This window comes from Epinephelus fuscoguttatus, linkage group LG16 (assembly GCF_011397635.1).
Source record: "Epinephelus fuscoguttatus linkage group LG16, E.fuscoguttatus.final_Chr_v1".
Classification (NCBI taxonomy): domain Eukaryota; kingdom Metazoa; phylum Chordata; class Actinopteri; order Perciformes; family Serranidae; genus Epinephelus; species Epinephelus fuscoguttatus.
Window position 1 is genome coordinate 5,174,124 of NC_064767.1, and position 25,228 is coordinate 5,199,351.

The 25,228-nt window shown below is 39.5% G+C and overlaps 1 protein-coding gene across 2 annotated transcripts in view; it reads right to left on the bottom strand.

Annotated features, from left to right (window-relative positions):
* Positions 1–19,750: 19,750 nt before the first annotated feature.
* Positions 19,751–25,228, bottom strand: part of gfra1a (gdnf family receptor alpha 1a) — a 176,025-nt gene continuing 170,547 nt past the window's right edge. For both annotated transcript variants that reach the window (XM_049600227.1, XM_049600228.1), the window contains one exon: positions 19,751–24,982. In XM_049600227.1, the coding sequence (XP_049456184.1) occupies positions 24,830–24,982 (153 nt within the window). In that variant the 3' untranslated portion in view covers positions 19,751–24,829. The remainder of the gene's footprint in view (positions 24,983–25,228) is intronic.

Below are 25,228 nucleotides of genomic sequence, written 5' to 3' on the forward strand. Positions count from 1 at the left end.
GCCATCCAACACTGCTGATAGAGTTACACAGAGGACTGGCTCAGCAACCTGGATGGACAAACACAGAATGAAAAAGCACTGAGTGCAACACACTTTATCTACGTGTTACATTCAGAGACAGTGTGTCTCAAATCGCAAACTTCTCTACGTAACACTTAATATTCATGTGCACCAAGTGTGTTCACACTGTATAGTATGGGAAAATGCAGTGCACTACTGGTGCACTTAAAATGGTCCAAAAGTTGAGAGTGTAATGACAGGTCCATATCATTGGTCTGACAGCCCATTGGTTCGACATTCCATTAGTCCGACTGTCCGTGGTGCTGAACGGCTCGCAGCGGGCGTATTTCTGCCTTGATGGTGCGCTGTGACCGGCTCTGGGTCAGCTGGGAAAGGCTTGAGGCGGAGCAGGCTCACAGCTTATGTGTTTGTCACTTTCTTTTTCATTTTAACCCACACCATGATCTTTTCCTGACCCTAACCAAGTGGTTTTTGTGCCTAAACCTAACCAGACCTTAACCACAGGGCATCATGATGATTTCGGAACAACGGGACTTCGGAAAAATGAGTTTAATATGGTCGCACCAATGGGCTGTCGAACCAATGGGCAGTTCCCGTAATGATAGGCACTTCTCACCCTCAACAGTTGCTATCTTTGTGACGCAGAGGAAGCTAGTCACAAACTTCTCAACACTTGACATGGCAGCTGGCGACAGTGAACACTGTCGTGTTTTACAGATGGAAGTTATATGGGTTTTTTGCACTAGGTAGCAAGTCGGATAGAAGCCGTCAGTAATGTTAGTCAGATCTGTGATGATTTGGTACCGCAAACAATAATTTGCTAGCTAGAAGGGCTGGGCCACTAGCCTGGAAATCCAGACCCAAATCTAGAAAGATTTAGGGTCTGGCTATGAGTAATGCAAATGGCCCAACTCGAGGGGCGGCACCAAGCATGTATTTGAAAATATCACTGTACGCAATTGGATAACACTGCAACCAATCAGAACAATATACAGGGTGACGTATCCAGAGCTTAGCTACCAGCGGAGCTAACAGGTAGATTAGACTCTTGCCTTGCAAAACAGCAAAAACGTCCTTCTTGCAAAGGAAAGACTCGAGCGTCGTCTTCTGTTCCTCTTTTAGAGAAAAAGCCAAGTCTAACTCGTTCATTGTAGCGGCCAAAGCCGTTTCAAACAACTGGTGTTCATCCGTAGCCATCTTGCAGTGTTTACTGACTAATTCCGGACTTCGCTGTCGCAGCACTGTCGTCATCTGTTCAGCTCGCCTCTGGCCCGCCTATATTAGATACACCAATGTGATCGGTGCAGCTCGGCTCCAACGGCATGGGTAATGAGCATCATTACTGACTGCCACAGTGACTCCCTGAGCAAATTCAAATTGCGCTCTCGCGAGAACTCTGGTTTGTACTGTAAATATGCTCAGCTATTAGAGCTGGGATCATTTTTCTAATGAATGAGTGCATGTCGTATCTTTGTCATTTTAAAAGTGAAGCAAACGTACAGATGAACAATTTAAATCAAAGCACACAACACTTGAAATGCAAAGTCTTACAGCAAAGGTCCCGTTATAGTTTAAATGTAAAAATCAAGTTCCCTGAAAACGAAAAAAATAAACAACTTGCATTTCTTGCAAACATGCACTGTTCATATTTGGTAACGTGATTGTGCTGCAAGTGCTGAAACAGATTGGTTGTGTTACCTTTGGTCGCTGAAACAGTTTTTCCACAGTGTTTACATTTGATTTATTTCTGTCGTCTTCCCGAAAGCTTAAATGTGTCCAAACGATGGACACAGCATTTCTCTTTGGTACAACTGCTCAAGTTGATTACATAAACACGCACAGTGGAGAAAATATTAACAGAATTACCTACAGAAGCAAGACTTCGTCACTTAGAGGTTCTGAATGTCAATTTCGATTCATTTTTGATTAATTATCCAGCCCTACTAGCCAGCATAGCACCTACCATTGCACCTAGCTACGGCGACACATTTTATTCAGCATTGACGTGGCTTAAGTTTTGGTTTATTATGTGTGTGACAGAAGTATGCATTTGAGACACACTCTTTATTTCAATATTCACATTTCTCTTATGACTAATTATCACTGCAAACACTTGCTGCACCATCAGTGTTTTTCCAATTGTGGTGCAACACACACACACAGAGTTTATAGATACACATTTCCAGTTAATCCAGTCTTTCATGGCTGTATTGCTTAACTAACAAATAGCTGCATTGTGCTTTAAATGGACCAAGATTGTATTCTTGGTGATGAAGCAGCGGGGGCTATATTGCAGAGGTGATCTTGACATCTTGGAGAATCAGATGATTTTATGCAAATGTGGGACCATAACCAGAAGAAACACCAACATACATTGTTTCCAGGAAACAGCAGCGGAGGATTGAGTGGCTGCAGCGCTCTACTGTCTGGCTGCATTTCAGAATCCTTCACAGTCAGTGATGTAGTGGTAAATAAAAAGCTGGGTAAACAATGCTTTCATGTCAGTAATCATTTGCATATGCCTTTTTTTTCAACCTTAGAATGCCTTATCCTCTGGTAACCACTGTTAGTCCCATACTGCTCCACAAAGCTAAGAATTAGTCTTTCAAAAACAATCAACAACAATTTATTGCATTGAATTTGGTTGTGTTTACGGTTCGCTACATTCCTGATCAACCTTAATATTTATAAATGTGTTGAAACAAAGGTGTAAATCTTAATTATTGAAGACTATTTTCACACCCTGTTAATCCAACTTTTGCTTATGACATCTTCCTTTGGAGTCTAATTTGGAACTTGAAAGGCCTCTGATCATAACATGAGGCCAGTGCTGCTACGGTCACCACCATTAGTGACCAGGAGGAGATAAGTGCTCCTTTTTATGCTCTCAGCTCACTGTATTTTTTCTCAAGATAAAAGACTGCAGTATTTACCATTAAGTGGGCTGCTGGCATCTCTGCTCTGCTCAATACCTGCACGTCAGAGGCAGCAGGAAGTGGTGCACTTTCCCTGTTATCCTGATCTAAGAGTTTTTAAACCAGTTCTGGAGAGAAGAATAAGTTGGACTGAAGTTACATGGGAATGGTTTGGTAAACACTCAACATCTGTCATAAGATTGCAATAAAATATGGAGACTAAATGCCCGACACATGTCTGGATTAGCTCCCTTATGTTGACATGTGTGCAAACACACAAACTCCATCTCCAGTTTCTTATGTTAACATGCAAAGCTGATAAAAAAACAATAAATAGGGATCAAGTAGACCATAACATATGTGTTATAGTATGTCATAAATAGTATGCCATGAACAGTGTCATTAAAGCACAGCGTATACAATAAAATATGCTAAAATATAGGTCATTAAAAAAGAGATAGTGACGGATAACATTAAAACTGTCTGAAAAAGACGTAATCCAATGGCAAAGTCATAGTATAAACATGTTGTCCAAAATCATAAAAAAACCCCTATATTATAGCATGTCATCCAAAATCTTTTAAAAAAGTCATAGTATAGCATGTCGTCCAAAATAATGAAATAACATCATAGTATACTATGTCATCCAAAATTATGAAAAAACGTCATAGTATAGCATGTCGTTCAAAATCATGAAAAAAAGTCATAGTATAGCATGTCGTCCAAAATCATGAAAAAAACTCATGGTATACTATGTCATCCAAAATTATGAAAAAACATCATCGTATAACATGTCGTCCAAAATCTTTAAAAAATGTCATAGTATAGCATGTCGTCCAAAATCGTTAAAAAAAGTCATAGTATAGCATGTCGTCCAAAATCATTAAAAAATGTCATAGTATAGCATGTCGTCCAAAATCTTTAAAAAAAAGTCATAGTATAGCATGTTGTCCAAAATCTTTTAAAAAAGTCATAGTATAGCATGTCGTCCAAAATCATTAAAAAAATGTCATAGTATAGCATGTCGTCCAAAATCTTTAAAAAACGTATTTATCGCATGTCGTCCAAAATAATTAAAAAACGTCATAGTATAGCATGTCGTCCAAAATCATTAAAAAATGTCATAGTATAGCATGTCGTCCAAAATCTTTAAAAAATGTCATAGTATAGCATGTTGTCCAAAATCTTTTAAAAAAGTAATAGTATAGCATGTCGTCCAAAATCATTAAAAAAAGTCATAGTATAGCATGTCGTCCAAAATCATTAAAAAACGTCATAGTATAGCATGTCGTCCAAAATCTTTAAAAAAAAGTAATAGTATAGCATGTCGTCCAAAATCATTAAAAAAAGTCATAGTATAGCATGTCGTCCAAAATCATTAAAAAAAAAGTCATAGTATAGCATGTCGTCCAAAATCTTTAAAAAAAAAGTCATAGTATAGCATGTTGTCCAAAATCTTTAAAAAATGTCATAGTATAGCATGTCGTCCAAAATCATTAAAAAAATGTCATAGTATAGCATGTCGTCCAAAATCTTTAAAAAATGTCATAGTATAGCATGTCGTCCAAAATCATTAAAAAAATGTCATAGTATAGCATGTCGTCCAAAATCTTTAAAAAAAAAAGTCATAGTATAGCATGTTGTCCAAAATCATTAAAAAATGTCATAGTATAGCATGTTGTCCAAAATCTTTAAAAAATGTCATAGTATAGCATGTCGTCCAAAATCTTTAAAAAAAAGTCATAGTATAGCATGTCGTCCAAAATCATTAAAAAAATGTCATAGTATAGCATGTCGTCCAAAATCTTTAAAAAAAAGTCATAGTATAGCATGTCGTCCAAAATCATTAAAAAACGTCATAGTATAGCATGTTGTCCAAAATCTTTAAAAAAACGTCATAGTATAGCATGTCGTCCAAAATCATTAAAAAACGTCATAGTATAGCATGTTGTCCAAAATCTTTAAAAAAACGTCATAGTATAGCATGTTGTCCAAAATCTTTAAAAAAACGTCACAGTATAGCATGTCGTCCAAAATCTTTAAAAAAATGTCATAGTATAGCATGTCGTCCAAAATCATTAAAAAATGTCATAGTATAGCATGTTGTCCAAAATCTTTAAAAAAAAAAGTCATAGTATAGCATGTCGTCCAAAATCATTAAAAAATGTCATAGTATAGCATGTTGTCCAAAATCTTTAAAAAATGTCATAGTATAGCATGTCATCCAAAATCTTTAAAAAAAAAAGTCATAGTATAGTATGTCGTCCAAAATCATTAAAAAACGTCATAGTATAGCATGTTGTCCAAAATCTTTAAAAAAATGTCATAGTATAGCATGTCGTCCAAAATCATTAAAAAACGTCATAGTATACCATGTCGTCCAAAATCATTAAAAAATGTCATAGTATAGCATGTTGTCCAAAATCATTAAAAAACGTCATAGTATAGCATGTTGTCCAAAATCTTTAAAAAAACGTCATAGTATAGCATGTTGTCCAAAATCTTTAAAAAAACGTCACAGTATAGCATGTCGTCCAAAATCTTTAAAAAAATGTCATAGTATAGTATGTTGTCCAAAATCATTAAAAAACGTCATAGTATAGCATGTTGTCCAAAATCATTAAAAAACGTCATAGTATAGCATGTCGTCCAAAATCATTAAAAAACGTCATAGTATAGCATGTTGTCCAAAATCTTTAAAAAAATGTCATAGTATAGCATGTCGTCCAAAATCATTAAAAAACGTCACAGTATAGCATGTTGTCCAAAATCTTTAAAAAAATGTCATAGTATAGCATGTCGTCCAAAATCATTAAAAACGTCACAGTATAGCATGTTGTCCAAAATCTTTAAAAAATGTAATAGTATAGCATGTCTTCCAAAATCATTAAAAAATGTCATAGTATAGCATGTCGTCCAAAATCATTAAAAAATGTCATAGTATAGCATGTCGTCCAAAATCATTAAAAAATGTCATAGTATAGCATGTCGTCCAAAATCATTAAAAAATGTCATAGTATAGCATGTCGTCCAAAATCATTAAAAAACGTCATAGTATAGCATGTTGTCCAAAATCTTTAAAAAAATGTCATAGTATAGCATGTCGTCCAAAATCATTAAAAAACGTCACAGTATAGCATGTTGTCCAAAATCTTTAAAAAAATGTCATAGTATAGCATGTCGTCCAAAATCATTAAAAAACGTCACAGTATAGCATGTTGTCCAAAATCTTTAAAAAAATGTCATAGTATAGCATGTTGTCCAAAATCTTTAAAAAAACGTCATAGTATAGCATGTTGTCCAAAATCATTAAAAAACGTCATAGTATAGCATGTCGTCCAAAATCATTAAAAAACGTCATAGTATAGCATGTCGTCCAAAATCTTTAAAAAAATGTCATAGTATAGCATGTCGTCCAAAATCATTAAAAAACGTCATAGTATAGCATGTCGTCCAAAATCTTTAAAAAAAAGTCATAGTATAGCATGTCGTCCAAAATCATTAAAAAACGTCATAGTATATAATGCAGAATCATCAAATCAAAAATGTCATAAAAAAGTCATAGTATAGCTTTTTGTCTAAAATATGATGAAAATGTCATAGTATAACATGTCATAAAATATCATAAAACAAACAGGTTTTGAACACTACATCACAACAGACAAATTTTGTCAACTTTTCATCAGTGCACACACACACACACACACACACACACACACTCTCTCTCTCTCTCTCTCTCTCTCTCTCTCTCTCTCTCTCTCTCTCTCTCTCTTCCAGGAGCTTTGTATTCATCCATAGTGAACACCTGCCTGTCATTCAGAGGGCCTGTTGATGACATCTTTCTTCCTCCTTACTGTCCGCATGCAGTATCTTTCCATCTCTGACTAAGTCACTCCCCACCCCCTCACCCCTTCAGTGTCACCCCTCCTCTCACCTCCGTCTTGTTGAGGACTCAGGGTCAGCTGAGCCACATCCTTGTGATTGATGCCCCGTCCGGGCCACAATCTTTATGCCATTATGCGCCAATTGCGACAGATAATTTGGGCCGCAGTCTGAGGACGAGTGACCCAGTCAGCCGGGGGGTGACACAAGATTACAAAGCACACTGTTGTCCTCCGCCTGCCTACGCACACACACACACACACACACACACACATCCAACCAAATCACCAACCAGTCAGCCAGCCCCTTTGACGCTGTGAAGAATGTCGCCCCTGTCAGCAGCGTCCTCTACTCAGTCCCAGCATGCACTGTTCTGTCGTAAGCGGCCTTCTGCGCTAACAATGATGGCCCTTCTTTTATCCTCTCAGCACACAAAGTGCACAGACATGAAGGATGAAAGAGGAGGAGCGCAGCTATTGACGCGCTGCATCAGCTTGATTATATGGGCAGTAACCACAGAGACATCATGGACGCCTGCGGGGGAGGTCAGCTGACGGGTCGAGGTGACCAGTTTCCTGCTGTGTCAGAGAGATGTTTCCATTCATGGGGAAACATTTTGTGTCACACTGTAATCTGTGTTCTGACTTATTCCATTTATTTAGACTTAACTGTAGCTCTGTGACTGATGGAGTACCAGTGACTCACAGAAAGAAGGTTTTAAATGACAAAAAAAGTTTGAATAGATTTATCTAAAAACTTTGATTTGCATCTGAAGTTTAGCTTTGGAAAACAATAGGTAAAAATAAATTATAATACAGTTGGCCAAGTACTGTTATAATAACACTGATAAAGTACTGTTACGATAAAGTTAAATTCAGGATTATTATACTAAAAATGGAATAAAGTATTCTCAAATTATAATAAATTTGAATACAGTCTTGTAAGTAATTATACTGAATAAAGCATTCTTATGATACAGCTAGATAAAGTACTCTTATACTATATCTAAATAAGTTATTGTTATAAAAAAAAGTCTTGTAATAATAAAGTTAAATAAAGTGTAATTATACTAATAAATGAATAAATTATTGTTTTAATACAACTTAATTATGATCAACTTAAATAAAGTACTGTTATAATGAAATTAAATAAAATATAATTATACTGAAAATCAAGTATTCTTATGATGAAGTTAAATCAAGTACTCTTATACTACATATAAATTAAGTATTGTTATAACAATGTTACAGTATAATGAATTAAAATTAAGTCCTGTTAAAATAAATTTAAATCAATTTCTGTAATGATTAAGTTTTAAAAAAAAATTATAATGAAATCAAGTGTGTCCCACTGGTGCTTTTATTCTGAAGCACCCGGCTCATCCCATGCCGGAAGTGTTGATGTTGTTGCTGTAAACAGGAAGCTTCCAGTCAACTGTATTTATTTTACTGTCCCATGTAAAGACCAATAAACTGATCCTACTAACTAGTATTATGTGTGTATCTGATATCTGATATCCCTGATATCTTATCCCTCTGTTCCACAGGGATCTATTGTGTCCAAAACACATTCATGAGCCACACTGTGCACACACACACACACACACACACACACAGAGTTTATTTTGACTCAACCCCACATACACGGCACCGCTGCTGAAAACAGTCCCTCTGGTTGAGTAATACATGTTGAAAACTAGAGTGGCCAGATGTTTCAGGAAATTACTGAACCTTTTTAAGGATGCAGTTATATATTCTCTAATGTAATCTGTCTTTAGCAAAGATTATAAATAACTTTTTCATCCCCCCAGAAGAGATGGCTGACCCCATCATCGTCCCTGTCGGTCCGTTTTCCAGCAGACTGCTTAAAGGAAAATAAAGCTCAGTCATTAGAGCTGCAGACAACCTGTCTAATTAAACTACGACTGTAAAGAACCAAAGATGATTACGACAAACACATTGATTAGTATTCATAACCTATTTGTCACAGTGACATGAATTGGCCACACAGGACTTTACTGCGTGGCACAGCGGTTCCTGCATGATGCATTAATAGATGTTAATTCATGCTGGTGTCAGGAGACCCAGCGTGTTTATGGGAAGTTTTATGTCCGCCTCTTATAAACTGTCTATTAATAAATAGAGCTTTGGTATTGATAAGCTATAAAAAATATATAATATCAGGAGGCTTGTAATGAGAGTGAGCAGATGAGGCTGCAGCCTGAGGGTCAAATCTAATGACAGGTCTGCCTCAGTTTTATTTTGGTTATTATTCATATCTTATCACCTGTCCTGAAGAGCCTTGAATCTGAAGTCAGTGCGGTCAGTACAACTATGAATCCTCATAACAAGAAAACTAAAGTTATGAAAATAAAATTTAAAGCAGCCACTGGTTTTAATATTTTAAGCTCCTTGAGGCACAGTGATTAGTATCTAGTTACCAAAATGTTGAGGCAGAGGGTGCTGTCTGTAGCTCTGGCTGAGGGTGAGAGGCTGTCAGCAGATAAACAGAGATCTGTGTGGGTACATGAGACCCTAAAAAAGAGGCTGGATCATGGGGAGTACCACCAGTTGGTCCAGGAGCTTCTCCTCCATCATGGACGTTTACAGGCAGATTTTAGGATGACTCAGAGGCAGTTTGACAACCTGCTGTCTATCATCAGGCCGTATAGCTCTGGGTATCCAGCAACCACTACCACCAGTTTCTCCTCTGTTGTTTACCAACTGTAAACTTGTTGTCATGACCACCACAAACACCCTGCCTCTCAAATCATCTAATTGGACAATGGGAAAAAAGATGCTGAAAAAAAGTCAAGATGTTGAAAAAAAAAAGATGATGTGGAGCACGTTTCTGCTCTGAGTTGAAGTTTTTTCAAGGAGTTCCAGCAAAAACGGCAGACGCCTAGAGTGTGGAAAGGCAAGGCACATCGCAATACAAAAACAGTGAGCACAAAACTTCATTCTCATTAAAAACAATTACAAAAAGACGCCTCCAACGGCTAAAAAAACTTTCTGTGTGATGAGGACCTTAGGCTATATAAGTAGATGGGATGTGATAATTAACCTGAATTTTGTCTATTTGCCCTCAGTGCCATGTGCACACTCCTGCATGTTAATTCTTCAACACATACACCGAAGAAAATAAAACTAGGAATGCACCAATCTGGTACTGGTATCGGGTTGATATTGCCTACAACAGGGTCTACAACAGGATCCCAATACCCCCCCTTGCCCACTACCCCTTGGCCTTCAAAATGAAGCTACGAGGTGTAGGGGTTTGAAATCTTTCTCTAGTAACTGGGACACCACTCACTACGTCACCACATCGGTTACGTTCACGCATACGTAACTGTTTTAAACAGGAAGCCGTGAGCCATCTACATTTCCAACCGGCATCTACAATGAAGCTACTATTATGCTTGCTACTAACGTAACATTAGAGTAATAACATATGTACGACAGGGGACTTCTGCTAGCTAGCTGGCTAGCTAACCAGCTAACATTACGAGGCAGCATAGTTATACTAGCTGGCGTGTTATTGTAATGTGAAAAATCTGACAATTTTGCAGAACAAGACAGATGATAGACAACAGTGTGAGCTAGCTAGCTAGCTAGCTAACAAGCAACCTGACGACGGTAACGTTAGCTATGTATGAACTTTTTTCCCCCGTCTTTTGCTCAGTGGTAGCCATGGCAACGTCTACCCCTTGCTGGCAAGTCAGCATCTGAAATCCCTCGCTCCGAAGGGCTAGTTTCATACCCACTACCCCTCGTTATGCCCCCTACCCCTACACGCAAAAAAGAATTGGGACGCCCCTACCCCTCGCGGGAACGCGCAAATCTAGGGGTAGGGCTAAGAGGGAGTATTGGGACGGGCCCAAAGTCAAACCTAATGGCCCGTTAAGCAGGATTTATGCTTCTGCCATAGCCTGACATGCACCTTGTGTCTATTTTTGTCAGCTGAAACCATTTCCCTCAGTGGAAAAAAAGCTTTTATTTACTTTAATTTCACAGATAAGAAACAATAAATTGTGAAGACAAAAAACGTCTCCACAAAATAGCTTTTTAAGTCTTGTGTGTGCTAATGACGTTAGCATGTTGTACCCATGTTTTATGGCTGTTGGCAGAAGTTTGTCTTTAGGGCTTTGAGCCAGAAAGCACTTAAGTTTTAGGGAAAAGATGATGGTTTGGGTTAAAATGAAAAGATTTATTTAAGACAGAGCTTTCTGACAGAAAGTACTCAAAGCCAAGGTCCGAACTGTGACTGAAAAAACTGGTTCAGTGAATCCCTGAATCAAACCAAAGCAGCAAATCAACAACTGTGAATTGGCCACCTCTGATTTAAATATCTTGAGTCAGCAATTCTTAGATCTTTGTAAGTGAAGTGAATCCTTCGAAAATTAAACCTCATTTTTTTTCTTTTCTTACAACAGGTAATAAAGAATCAGCTGATGCAGTAAATATATTTCAACATGCTTCCAACAGGAATCAATAGAGAATTTTCTAAAAGTGTCAGAAGGTTCAAAAATCCTCAGTGGACATGACGCCCGTGTCTGTGTCTGGCAACAAGAATGAATAAAGCTACAATGGAGTTTTACTGTAAAGCACACTGTAACTGTGTTTTGAAATGTGTTATATAAATAGAATTTATTATTATCACTATTACTGTCATTATTATTAAAGCAATTCTAGGCTTCATTTTAATATCCAATAATACAATAGATGATTCGGAAACTTGAAAAAGTTGATTTGCGTCAGAAGAAATGGAGCTCATTCATGTCAGTTTTAAGAATGATGTAATTTGGAGTTATGAAGCCATTCCTGCTTCTACTCAAGTCTCTCCATTATTACTGCACCAAAGCCAGGTAAGACCTGCCAGTGCTCCACAGCTTTCATCACAGCTCGCAGTGTGTGCTCATATCCACCAACGCCATTCCACGGAAAGAAAATAGGACTTTAATGACTCTTAATAAACTCGATCTCTGCATGTGAAATGCTGCCTGCTGTCAAAAATCCAATTCCCCACATTCAACGGATGTGATATTGATAACTGTCTTTACAGTTCGGTTTGGGAGCCACAGGGGTTTAATTTCAGGGTTGTGTAATGTATTTGTGTTGTATTAGCTTTATTTTACCACAGGGGGAAGGAAGTGGCCTCGGAGCGTGTGCTGTTTAGATCTGTTCCTGCACGAATGGGGCAAAATAAGTGAAAAAAAATATTATATTTTCCAATGTCTTTTGCCTTGTCAGTCCCTCGTCATCCAGGAACTGCCCATACACTCTGGTCACATGAGGTCAGGCATTGTCCTGCACCAAGATGAACCCAGGGCCCACTGCACCAGCATAAGGTCTGACAGTCGCTCTGAGGATTTCATCCTGGTGCCTAACAGCAGTCAGGGTACAGTTGGCTATGACATGGAGGTCTGTGAGGCCCTCTAATATGCCCCCCAGACCATCACTGACCAGGCAGTGTAACATTAACCACAGCGCCTCCAGACTCTTTCACGCCTGTCACATGTGCTCAGTGTGAACCTGCTTTCCTCTGTGAAGAGAACGGGGTGCCAGTGGAGGACCTGCTGATACTAGTGTTCTCTGGTGAATGATGGAGCTGCACGGTGCTGGGCTGTGAGCACAGGTCCCACTAGAGGACGTGGAGCCCTCATGCCACCCTCATGGAGTCTGTTTCTGACAGTGTGGTCAGAAACATGCACACCAGTAGCCTGCTGGAGGTCATGTTGTAGGGCTCTGGCAGTGCTCCTCCTGTTCCTCCTCACACAAAGGAGCAGATAGCGGTCCTGCTGCTGGGTTGATGCCCTTCTACGGCCCTGTCCAGCTCTCCTCGTGTAATGGCCGGTCTCCTGGTATCTCCTCCATGCTCTTGAGAGTGTTCTGGGAGACACAGCAAACCTTCTTGGGACTGTCCAGGAGCTCACTGATGCCCTGATCCAGGTCTGGGAGGAGACCCACCACGACACCATCCGTCGACTCATCAAGAACATGCCAAAACATTGTCAGGAGGTAATATAGGGCTGTATACACTACTGAGTCACATTATGAGTTGCTGTGATAAAATTCCCACAAGTTGGATCAGCCTGAGCTCAACTTTTTTACTTTGATTTTCGTTGTGACTTTGAATCCAGCCCTCAGTGGGTTGAAGATTTTGGTTTCCACTGACCGCTGTCACGCCATTTTGTTCAAACCAGGGTGGGTGAGCCCTTCTGTGCAGAGTCTGCATGTTCTCCCTGTGTCAGCATGGGTTTCCTCCAGGTGCTCCAGCTTCCTCCCACAGTCCAAAGACATGCAGGTTAACTGGTGACTCTAAATTGTCCGTAGGTGTGAATGTGAGTGTGAATGGTTGTCTGTCTCTATGTGTCAGCCCTGTGATAGTCTGGTGACCTGTCCAGGGTGAACCCTGCCTCTCACCCAGTGTCAGCTGGATAAGCTCCAGCCCCCACGACCCCTAACAGGACAAGCAGTTATGGAAAATGAGTGAATGTAGTCAAGTATCAAAAAGTAAAAAGCAGTGACTCAGATCTTGTGCATCGTGCAGTCTCTTGCAGCTAATGATCAAGTGGCATTTATGGCCTCATCCCAAACCAGCCACATTCTTGGCTGCTGCGGTGACTGCAGTCACTGTTATTATGGCGCACTGTATTCAGGCTTGAGGACGTGCAGTTAGTCTAATGGCTGTGTTGAAAGATAATGCAGAATTATGACTAGAAATTACATTCAAATGTCAAACTAATTTCCTGGTATTTTATGACAATGATGTGCAGGCGTCAGACCATTTACCCATCACCCTCTTCTGCTTTACATTAATGTTTTATTCATAATGCCAGAAATGCGTCAGTAGATGTCCCCGACGTCAGTGAGTATCAACACCATTTAATATGACAGGTGGAGCCAGACATGGGAGCTGCAGTATTTTCCCGTTTAAACCGACACGTTTCAATGCAACTCATTTTCCGTGACATTTAAAGAAGCGTGGTTTTAATTATTAACTCCCAGCTCTGAGCCTGGTCATGGTTTTCTGTTTCAATAGCCGTTTTGTAAACGATTTGGACCTGAGTCGAGTGTCAGGGTGGAAACAGTGAGACAGTCTCTGATACAAAGCAAACAGAGGCTGAGGGGTGAAAAGAAAAAAAAGTTTGGGGTCTAAAACAAGTCACACAGAGTAGTAAGACTTGTTCAGTGTGGGTTTTACACTCTCACCAGAAGTGTGACCAGGAGCAGTGTCAGTCAGTGGTTTTGTGCACCACCAGGTGCTTGTGTCCATGCCAGATATTAATTCAGCACTTCATTAATTTATTGTCAGCCAGACACTTTGTACACAACAGACTCCCTATTAAAATAAACAACTGCTGTCCTTGATATAGCCTCACTACAAGAATCAACCACAACAGAGGACAGAGCTCAATTAAACAAAAATAACTGACAACAATATGTAATTGAGGGACTGTTCTTTATTTTCAGAGGAGTTGGGTGGCTGGGTGTAACTTCTTTTTCTTTGTGTGTTTTACAAATTTTGACTCTCCAGAAGCTATAAATATTTTTCCTTGGTCATGGTTTTTCAGTCTTGTTGTGCACGCGGGTTAGTTCCTGCAAATGTTTTATTTTTGCCCAGATTTTAAAAGAGGTGTAGAATAAAGTAATTTTGATGACACATCACTTTGTTAAGCTCAGATTTGGTTATGTTTGTTTTTTTTCTGATGGAAAAATGTATTGCACATAATGAGGTATTTTTGTTTATCATTTCTTTTGTATTTATCTATTTTACAGTTTTTGATTATGATAAATAATAATAATAATAATAATAATAATAATAATAATAATACATTTTATTTGTAAGCACTTTTAACAAATCTTCAAAGACACTTTACAGTTTTTTTTAAAAATCATAAAATAGAGCAAGTCAGAATGAAAAACAGTAATAAAACAGTATAAAACACACAAACTAATACACTACTGCCATAGCGCCGGCGCTATGTTTTCTATATCTGGAGTATTATTACCGTAACTCAGTCAAAGTTTGTCCGATCAGAAAAATTCCAACGGTGCTGGAAAGCAGAGAATTGTGGACATGTGCACATATATGCTTCATTACAGTAGTCCCAAACACACGACGTAGGCATTTATAACAAGAGAGTGTGTGTGTGTCATAATGTCAGACACACACATTAATTGTACATATTATGATGATGAAAATCATTGTGTTTTCTGCTATTATAAAAAGGAAATTTGTTGTTATCCATTTTACTTTCAGTGCTGACGCCTCTGATGGAGAGTCCTCCAGTGACAGGTTGACATTGTGCCTTCTGTAAAATTATTTATTTTGTATTATGTGGATTTTTTTGTGAAAAATATGCACCTGAATGTTTTTGATTAGGTGTGTTTGAGTGTGGGACTTGACAATTTTTCTCATTTTTTCCATCACTATCAGTGTTCTCTCTGGTGATGAGCAGCCATCCTGCAGTGGTCCCAGCCATGGTGACTACATCCCACCATGAGGGAGAGGGAGATGCAGAGGCAGAGGCCCTCAAGGGCCTAATTAACTAATTTTCACCTATGTATATGGTTATCTTATGCACTGTTTTTTGCACATCCAGAGTCCTAGACTCAAAAAAATGACTGGTGATTATTCTGAACATGTGTAGGTTCACATTTCAAATGTCAAAACAAAACTTCTATGAGCAATAACAAAATTTGTTCTCATAAAAGCCCTTTTTGTATTTTTCTTCTTTTAAACTGCTGACAATTCCATACAATGTGCAGTAATCATTAACCAGATGTTGAAAAGTCAAGTTCAAGCACTCCTGGAAAAAGGGACCAAAGCTCTCAGACTTAGGGGATTTCCTGATCATTTTACAGCCATAATAACAAAATATGTCCAAATCGCCATTTTTAGTCTCAGTAGATAAAGGGTTAAAAGTTAATTTAAAAAGGTGAGTTTTGAGTATGGTCTTGAATGTTGGGAGGTGTGTGCAGATACGGATGGGTTTGGGGAGTGAGTTCCAGAGGGAGGAGTCAGAGATGAAGAAGGACCTGTCCCCCCAGGTTCCGTGTTTGGTCCGCGCAGGTAGTGAGAGGAGATTTCCTTCGCGGGAGAGGGTGTGGTGGTGGAGTAGGTGTGTGAGGTAGGAGGGGGCCTGGTTGTTGAGTGCTTTGAGTGTGAGGAGGAGGATTTTGAACTGTATGCGATGTGTGATGGGGAGCCAGTGTAGGTTTTGGAGGACAGGGGTGATGTGGTCTCGGGAGTGGGTGTGGGTGAGCAGGCGGGCAGCGGAGTTCTGGATGCATTGAGTTTGAATGATGAGCCGTAGAGGACGCTGTTGCAATAGTCCAGTCTGGATGTGATAAATGCATGGACGAGGGTTTCTGCAGCAGAGAAGGTGAGTGAGGGCGGAGACGGGCGATGTTCTTGAGGTGGAAGAAGGCAGTCCTGGTGATGTGATTGATGTGGTGGTCAAACCTTAGCTGGCTGTCGAAGATGATTCCTAGGTTGCGGGTGTGTGGTGAGGGAGACAGAGTGCAGTTAGCGAAAGTGAGGCAGAGGTTGTGGGTGGCTTTGGTGCGGGATGTGGTATCAGTGGTGTCATTTTGGTAACTTTGAAATAAAACATGCCCTCCAAACACGCCAATAATTGTTTTTCTTATTATTTATTTATTTTTACACTTTCTGGTTATGATAAATGGTGTAATTTTGGCAACTTCTTTAAGAAAACATGCCCCTCATTATTATGATTATTTTTAATTTTTATTGATTTATTTATTTTTACAGTTTCTGACTATAATACATTTTTGTATTTTTTTTAAAGAAATACCCCTCCCCTATGCCAAAACAAAATACTTATTTAAATATTCGAGTGCTTGTTGTTGTTTTGTTTTGTTTTTTTACATGTCTCCCCATTTCTGCACCGCCCCTCCCCCCTCATAAGTAACAAACAGTCCCTAACAGTGTACAGAAAAAGCTAAAGTAACCTCACTTAAACAGCAGAATACAACACACACCGGTAGCATTAAACACAGCATGGATGATAATCCACACCTAATTTTCATATTTAATTAATAGAGATCATATTAATTTTTCTCAGTAAGTTTGATCTATTTTGAGTTTTTATAATGGAAGGATCATTTAAATGTGTAAAAAAAAAAAAAAAATTAATTGAAGTCTGACTAGACTGAGGAGGTGTCATCACTGGTCACAGGCAATATTCGCCTTATGTAAATCCACTGACGTCACTAAATGAGATCATTCTATACAAACAAAATATGTAAAATGCTGTAAATCTGGAAAAGCCCTTTGTCTTTATGGATATCTGTGCACCTTAATTCCTTCATGACCACTTGTATTTTACTTTTCATTATTTTTTAAATTATTTATTTCTGTCTCTCAGTTGGAAAGCAGAGCTAAATGGTAAACAAACATGGCAGCACACCGGTAAGGTAAGACAACACGTTTACATGTCGTTTTCTATATGTTCTCTGACATTTATTCTAACAATATGAGGCGGTCTTTGTGGAAAAAAAGCTTGTTTAGTGGACTAACTTTGCACTTGAAGGTTGCCCGTTCACTTACGTTTTAACAGGTCTGACGCTACTATGTGCCCCGGCTGTATCTAGGCTAACGGCTAACATGCTAACTATTATTTTTTATGTCACTAGTCACTTGAAACAAATTTAGGACGATAGGAGACGGGTTGAAATAAACCGAAATTTCCCTTTAATACTGTAATAAGTATTGATAATATCATATGTCGTGCCTGTTTGACTGTGCATACCGCCAAATATCACGCTGCAAATACAAGTAAAGTTTTCTCTGACTAAAGTGGGCCTGACTGAATCATAGTAGTGGTCTGGCACAATTAGCATAACGTGGTCCACCTGGGCCCCGGAGCCTCCTCAGCTGCTCCACCAGTGTTTAATATCCAAACTGTGACTGTCATAATGTAATGAGCAGGAAACACTGAGCACTCAAGTTCTGACTGACACATTGTTGGACGATTCTCTTCTCACAGAGCTGTAAGTAAAATGAGTTTAACAGCACTGCCTTGTTATTCTATCAGGAGATTGTGTTTCCATTGTTTGTTCTAAAAGTGCAAATTGAATCAGGATTGATTTCAGCCTCAGGAAGCCTCCCTGCCACTGTTACTTCAAGACTAAATGAATGAACATCTACATTTTTTGGAGTAACTTATTTTATTGACCCTTTTGGGCTGTTTTCAATTTATTCCATCTAACTGGGATTCACTGCTTTTTAACTGCGATCCTTAAAATAATGTAATGTTATATCCAGATTCACAAGCCTGAAGGCCTAATGCATTCTTTGGTTGTTTGAAGAAGAACAAATGTGGCAGTCGAAGCTTCAGATGGTGATATTAGCAGAACATAAAGTAACTCATCAGCCAAGTTGCTTGAAGGTGATCACAGTGAGTCTGTCAGAGTTAACCTGTGTCCTTATTTCAGGTTTCATTTTGTTTTCTGTGATGCAGCACTGGATTATAAAGTATCACAGAGTGCTCAGACAGCCTGATGTGACCTCACACCGTCATGCCAGGTGGCTAAAGCTAAAAAGAGTTGTCAGACACCTCGGATGACTCTGTCTTTATCCGGTCTCATCTCTTTGCTCTTCACGCTTCCTTTGGCTTCGTAACCCGAGGTCAACAACATTAACTCCAGAGGTCTTATCAGACCCTCAGGATCACCTCAAACTTTCTCTAATGGTTGATGTCACCTATCTGTGTTTTCCAGGTGTCGGCCAGGTTTGTCTGGCGGTTCCTCATCTTTGTTCAGCGAAATAACAGCACGCACAAACAGTCTGGGTGATTTAAGTTTTTAATCGTAACTTTTGTACAATAGATTTTACATTTTCACAAGCTAAGAAGTTAATGATGCCGGATAGCTGAGGGAGTCTGCATCTCCAAGAAGCCATTTTTGGTATTTTGAAACAACAGATGGGATGGAGATGGACAGCAAACATATTTAACATCTTTAACTTTTTGTCCAAGAGTGGGACCCTTACATCAGGAAGGCGTGACCCCGCTTCTGAGGCCTTCTGAGCTCAGAGGAGCTCTTCAAAGAAAGGTGAAGCACTGAACCACCTCTGTTAACTTCACCTTCATATTCCAGGGCCGATGAAGATATGACACTGGGATTCAATTATATAAAATGAAGTACCAAAAGACGCAGTTCTGAGAAATGTGATCAGTCCCAGTTTGAGTTTTTGTTGTGTAGCAACTAGGGGTGTAACAATCCATGTATTTGTATTGAACCATTCTAACCATACAAGACTTTCAGTTCTGGATGCATTACAAACCAAATGATACGTCGAACTGTCCTATTACATTTGACAGAACAGGCAACATGCTGTCTGCCCCGCTCATCCCCAAACCAAAACATTCTTCTCCAGTGAGACACACCGGGAGGCACGCTACGTACGCTAAGCTAGCTCGGTACAAGATGGTTAGTAACGCCACTACCAGACCAGATGCAGCAGATCCTCCGATAACCTACAGGTCTGGAGTTTCGAGCCATTAGGTGGAACTAGACGAAAACAAGGCGCAACGCAAACGCTACATGCTAACAGTACCTCCCCAGAATTTAGGCAGCCATTCCCAACTGATTCAAACAGGGACAAAGAAATTGCTGTGGCGATAGTTACATTTATAGCTGCAAATTTGAGACCACACTCCAGGCAGACTCAACTGGCTTTGCCCAAGGGCCACTTGAGCAACATGCCAAGAGGCCAGGAGCCTGTTAATAAACAAATATTAATATTAATTAATATTAGCTTGGACATTTGTTTGGAGACCTGGGGATCCTCCACTGGCACTTTTTTCCTTTTTTGGTCATCTATTTTAACACTTTTTTTATACACTCTGGCACCTTATCATTACCGAGTGTTTTATTGTCTAAATCTAAACACTGAAGTTTCAACACACTCGCATTATAATAACGTACAAATGTGGCATACTTGTACCTTGAAAAAACGTACAATGTCAGCGACTGGGTTGGTATTTCTTTAAAGGAATTAAAATAATAATAATGTGAATTTTTTTGTGAATTAGAAAATGATCAGCAAGCCACCTGGCACCCTATCATTTGCTGCAAGTTGAGTATCTGTAGTGGATGACGCAGGCTGCACAAATGCTCTTAATATATTCGAGCCCCGTTACAATAGTCTGCCAAATCAGAATTCCTGCCTTATACAAAAAAAACAAAAGCCCAAATTATGGTATTTGTTTCAATGCATTAAACAAAACCAACAAAGTACGGAAATTTCTCTGGCATTTGTTTACAGTACTGTATTTTGAAAAAGGGTCTGTTTTTGTTTCATATAGTGCCAAAAAGACACCCCAGAAAATGGGTCAGTGAGGTATACCTCCAAAATTGTTCAAAGACAAATAAATCATAATGTTAGTTTTTATAAATAAATCAATTCAAACACAAACAGAAAAATCAATAAAATGAAATAAAAAAATCTCTCGGCATTTCTGCTTTCTGCTGTGTGGGTTAGGGTTAGGGTGCTGCATGGAAAACGTACCATACCAAGACCCCACTGTATTGTGTTGAACCGAACCATAAATTTCATGAACTGTTACACCCCTAGTAGCAACTCAAAACACATCTCTTTAACTTTCCCTCCAAACTGCACACATTTAATCTGCAGGACTTTACCCAACTCTGGTCAGATATACCATAAAAAAGCCTTCAGTGGTATGGTATAGAATATATCTGTCTTCAAACATCGCTTTATTTCCTTCTCAATCACCATGCAATTTTCCCTCTTGCTCAACTTCTCAATATTGTCAACCTAATTATTTTGGCAGTAAAACCAAAATAATAAGAGCAACAGGACTGAACAGTTGAACAATGTAGGTATGAGTTGTCTGTGCCTGACCCACCTCGTTCAATTCAACTCATCAAAACAGCAAAAACAATTAGTAAAAGATAGAAAAATAAGTTCAAATCTTAGCCAAAAAACCAAATACTATATGTAAGCAACATCATAAATGGGGCTATGGTACAAAACAATATGCTTAGGAAATACAGTCGTGTATAACTACAGTAGGAGAGTTACATTGATATCCTCTTTCTCAGATGCAATAATATTTCATAATCATGTACATACTGGGAGAAATATACACACAAGTTGTTATAAAAAACAATATTCTGGTTTATTCAATGTACTCTATGTTGTATCTGAATGTCAAAATAGCTCACAATGCTCTGGATTAGAATATCATCAGACATTTATTTGTCCAATTTATAGTTTCAGCCAAGTACATACAGTGCATATACCATGTTTATGCTTGGTAAATAACATTTAAGTTCTACTATACATTAATCATGTTTCGAGAAGCTACATAAACCCAAGCAGTGTGTCGTAAATGCTCCTGTCTGTGTCCGGATGGCTAAAGTAACTTGCTGAACATGCCACAGTGATGGATGTAAACGTCTCGATCGTGTGTCGTAGGGGAAGTGTATTTACTCTGAGGAGAACTGAAAAACCACACGCCTCCATCTGAGAAGCTGATGAGGACAGATGTGAGAGCTGAATGTGATTTGCGATGCTGTGGCTTTTTTGTTTTCCCAGCAGTCCTTGGGAGCAGACATACAAAATGCTTGAACGATTTACATACAGTACATAAGTCACATGTCACGTGTTTGCCACAGTCGGTTTCATAACAAGACAGAGTTGACTGTTTGCTGAGCCCCTCCACCCGAACCCGATTCTTGAGTTGGAATTTTGCGACTGTTTGTAAGCAGAGCGGCTTTGTCATCCAATCAGCATGCAGAAATGGAAACAAAGAGGATGTTGTTGCGTTCTTTAACCTATTCAGAAGTACACGGTTCGGATACAGAGTGCGAGTTCCCGGCTGCTACGTTAGCACACTTTGATAATTCACATTCTAGCTACAGTAGTTCCATAGCGTTACTTCCAAAGCCAAGGAGCAGATCCCACCGGTTCTCACTTCCAACTCTTCCAACACCAACACTTGGTCTGTGGCCTTTGGTGTCCGATACTAACATACAAGGCACCCTTTAGTGTCCGTATGAGACGCACCAGGCTTTCAGCTATCTCCATTGTAAACCCATTAGATGCCCAGAACAACACACTGTATACAGAGTGAGAAAGTCCATGTAGAGAGGAGGTTGGGGTGGATGAATTGTCAAACAAATACAGGACTTTCACCCAGGAGACAGCTGTTAGTGTCCCGTGTGAAACTTAAAGTCAACGTTGAGTTACTGTAACTATGCAGCTATATACCATATACTGTATACCAAACCCAAGAGCAGATCCCACCCATTCTCAATCCCAACTCTTCAAACACCAACGCTTGGTCAGTGACCCTTTAGCTTCTGTACGAGACCCACGTGGCTTTCAGCTAACTCCAATGTAAACCCATCCACAGCAACACTGGACAGCCAGAACAACTGACACACTTAGTATAAAGAGCGTGAAAGTCTGCGTAGAGAGGGGAGTGGGGTAGATGGATGGGTCAAACAAATTCAGGACTTTCATCCAGGAGACAGCTGTTTATTCTTGTTTGTGTCCTTTGTGACACTAAAAGTCGAGATTGAGTTATTCTAACTACGTAACTATAAAGCCTCCGTACCCCACCTAACTGAGTACTTTTGTTCCCTAAACCTAAATAAATGTTTACGCATGTAAGGACTGGAAACCGTACATTTCCTGTAAACACAAAAGTTTATTTTGGAAAAAAACACTATGCATGAAAAAAGCAGAAATATACACACCATTCCTGACACGTCCAACACCTAGAGTATCGTAGCTTGATGGCCACTGACCAAGTATTGGTATTTGTTAAGTTGGGAATGAGAATGTCTTGGCAGATCATGGCTAACTACATTATTAAGTGGGGTTACAAGTTATGTTAGAACAAGCCTGGAACGTCAACTGCTGGGCAGGTTTGTCAAACCCATCAGTTAGTCCTCATCCTCAAAGTCAGTCGACAAATACATTACACGTTACATGTACGTTTAATACATATAAACGTTTCTAAAGTGACAATGGTATGAGCTGGACGATGGTTTGACACCTATTCAAGAAACATGCCAAGCCCTCGCTGCATTTTCAGTGGCTTTTTAGCAACATGTCCCTGTTTTTGTAGCAGGGATAGTGCCACGAAAAGCAGTTGACATCTTGAACCAAATATCACTGGAGACATTGGTGGCTTCTCCGGCCAAGATTGTGCCACCAAAGCCATGGGTTTTAAGCCTAAACATGATCTTTTCCAAACCATAACTAAATGTTTTTTGTGCCTAAATCTACCTACACATGTGACTCTGCAGCAGTCTGTTACAACTGAAGAAGCTTCTTGGATGAGAGGTGAAATGTCTTCAAGAAACTCAAGCAAGTCGAGTTACCTACGATATAGCATTGCAAAACAAACAAATGTGACATATCTGCATATCTGTGGAAATGTACAATGTTGGTGCTTGGGTTGGTATTTATGAAATAAAAGTCAAATGTGTAACAAAAATCCTCGTCCTATAAGCTGTCAAAACTGGTCACCAGCTAAATTTAGAAGGGTGCTTATGTCCACTTCTATCAGAAATCAAAGGCCAATTATTCTTAAAATGACCACCAAATTCAAGCAGCAACTCTGTCACAGTTATTATGGTGAACTGCATGCATGCTATACTGGAATACCTGACAGTTAAAGTGGCGGTAAGCGAGGGTAGCGGGGCTCAGCAAGCAGTCATAATCAAGTGATCGCTCCCTCCCCAAACACGTGTCGACAGTTTCACAATTGAGGCAATAAGTCGTAACACTGAACTGACAGAAAAGGATGCTTTGAGCTTCGGTGCGATGGAGATACCGCTGAATATACTCTACAACAATAAGCTTTTTTTTTCCTCAGCTCTTGTTTTTGTGGACGCAGTGCAGCAAAGTACATCGAAACTAAAAAAAACAAAGAAAGAAAGAAATCATTCAGGTGAAACTGCAGCAGCTTCTCTGTCACCTTCTGCAGAGAAACCCTGAACATGGCTTGGACTTCTAACAGTTACAAGTATGTACAATCACTAATGAGTGGAGTGGATTCAGCCATCCACAGCAGCGTATCACCTACTGTCCTGTGATCTCTGAGTGTCGCTCTGTTGGTGTAAAAAAAAAAAGGGAGCGGAAAGCCTGGCACTGTGTGTGTGTGTTTTTTTGTGTTTTTGTCTGATTGTGTGAAAATGTGCAGTATGTGTGTGTGGGTCTTTGCCTGTGTGCTTTTGCCAGCGGCGACATGTGTTCAGTATGAGCTACAGTAAAGACGGCTCGGGCGCGGATGTTCTAGCTTCTCTAATGTTTGAAGTTATTGGTGTTCACCCTGAAAGAAAAAGGCTTTTTAGTGACATTTTTTTGTCAAGAAAAAAAATCCAAATGGACCTTTCATAAAAATGTAAAATACCAGATCACGTCATTATCAAAACATACACAAACCACAGAGGAGACTGAATAACACCGAAAAGGCTGCCCAAGTGATAAAATGTAGCCGTTACTGAACTGACTGTGACTTTTGAGCAAAAGATCCCACCTATAGCCTCAACACACAAACAGACATGGGTGAAAACTGAGTTGACGACTGTGAAAATCGATGCTAATTTACATTGTGTACCTTTCCAAGAGCCACCAGCTGTGGTTTATTGGAATGTAGTCCTCGAGTATTTTCTCATTTCTGCCCGAGGGAGCAACACAGAAGCTTTAAATCCCTTTTTTTTCCCAACTAACCCAAAGGGAACACACAGCCAGACTGAGTTAACACTTGTAGTAGATCACCGTTTTAGCACACAGCTGCAATGCAAAAAAAAATCCAAAACAATAAAACAACAAAATTCATAAAAAAAATCAAAGTAGGAATCAAAATAGAGATAAAATCCAGAGGGAAATAAAAGTACAACAAGTATTACTGAGAAGAAAGGATATAATGTTGTTTTGCTTTTTCTTTTATACAAATGTGTGTTTGTCAGTCCGTTGTTTGTTGCTGTGAAGCGGCGAGGCTACAAGACGCCTGGCGAGGACAGCTCCAGCAGGCTGCAGTAGCACAGCCAGAGCAGCGGGGGCAGCAGAGAGGCCAGGCCTGCAGGCCGTCTGGAGACAGCCGAGTTTCTCAAGATGGCGTTGGACGTACTGGGACCGTCTATTTGAGGGTCCTGAGAGAGAAACAGACAGACAGGAGTGAAGGTGGTTAGTATTTAAAATACAGCCCAAGAGGAATCATTCCTTTCAGTTTCCTTTTTATCGATTATTAATATCATTCATTCATTAATTATCAGAATGTGCTCATCCTGGGATTGAGAGGCGGGCTACGTCCTGGACAGGTCACCAGACTATCACAGGGCTGACACATAGAGACAGACAACCATTCACACTCACATTCACACCTACGGACAATTTAG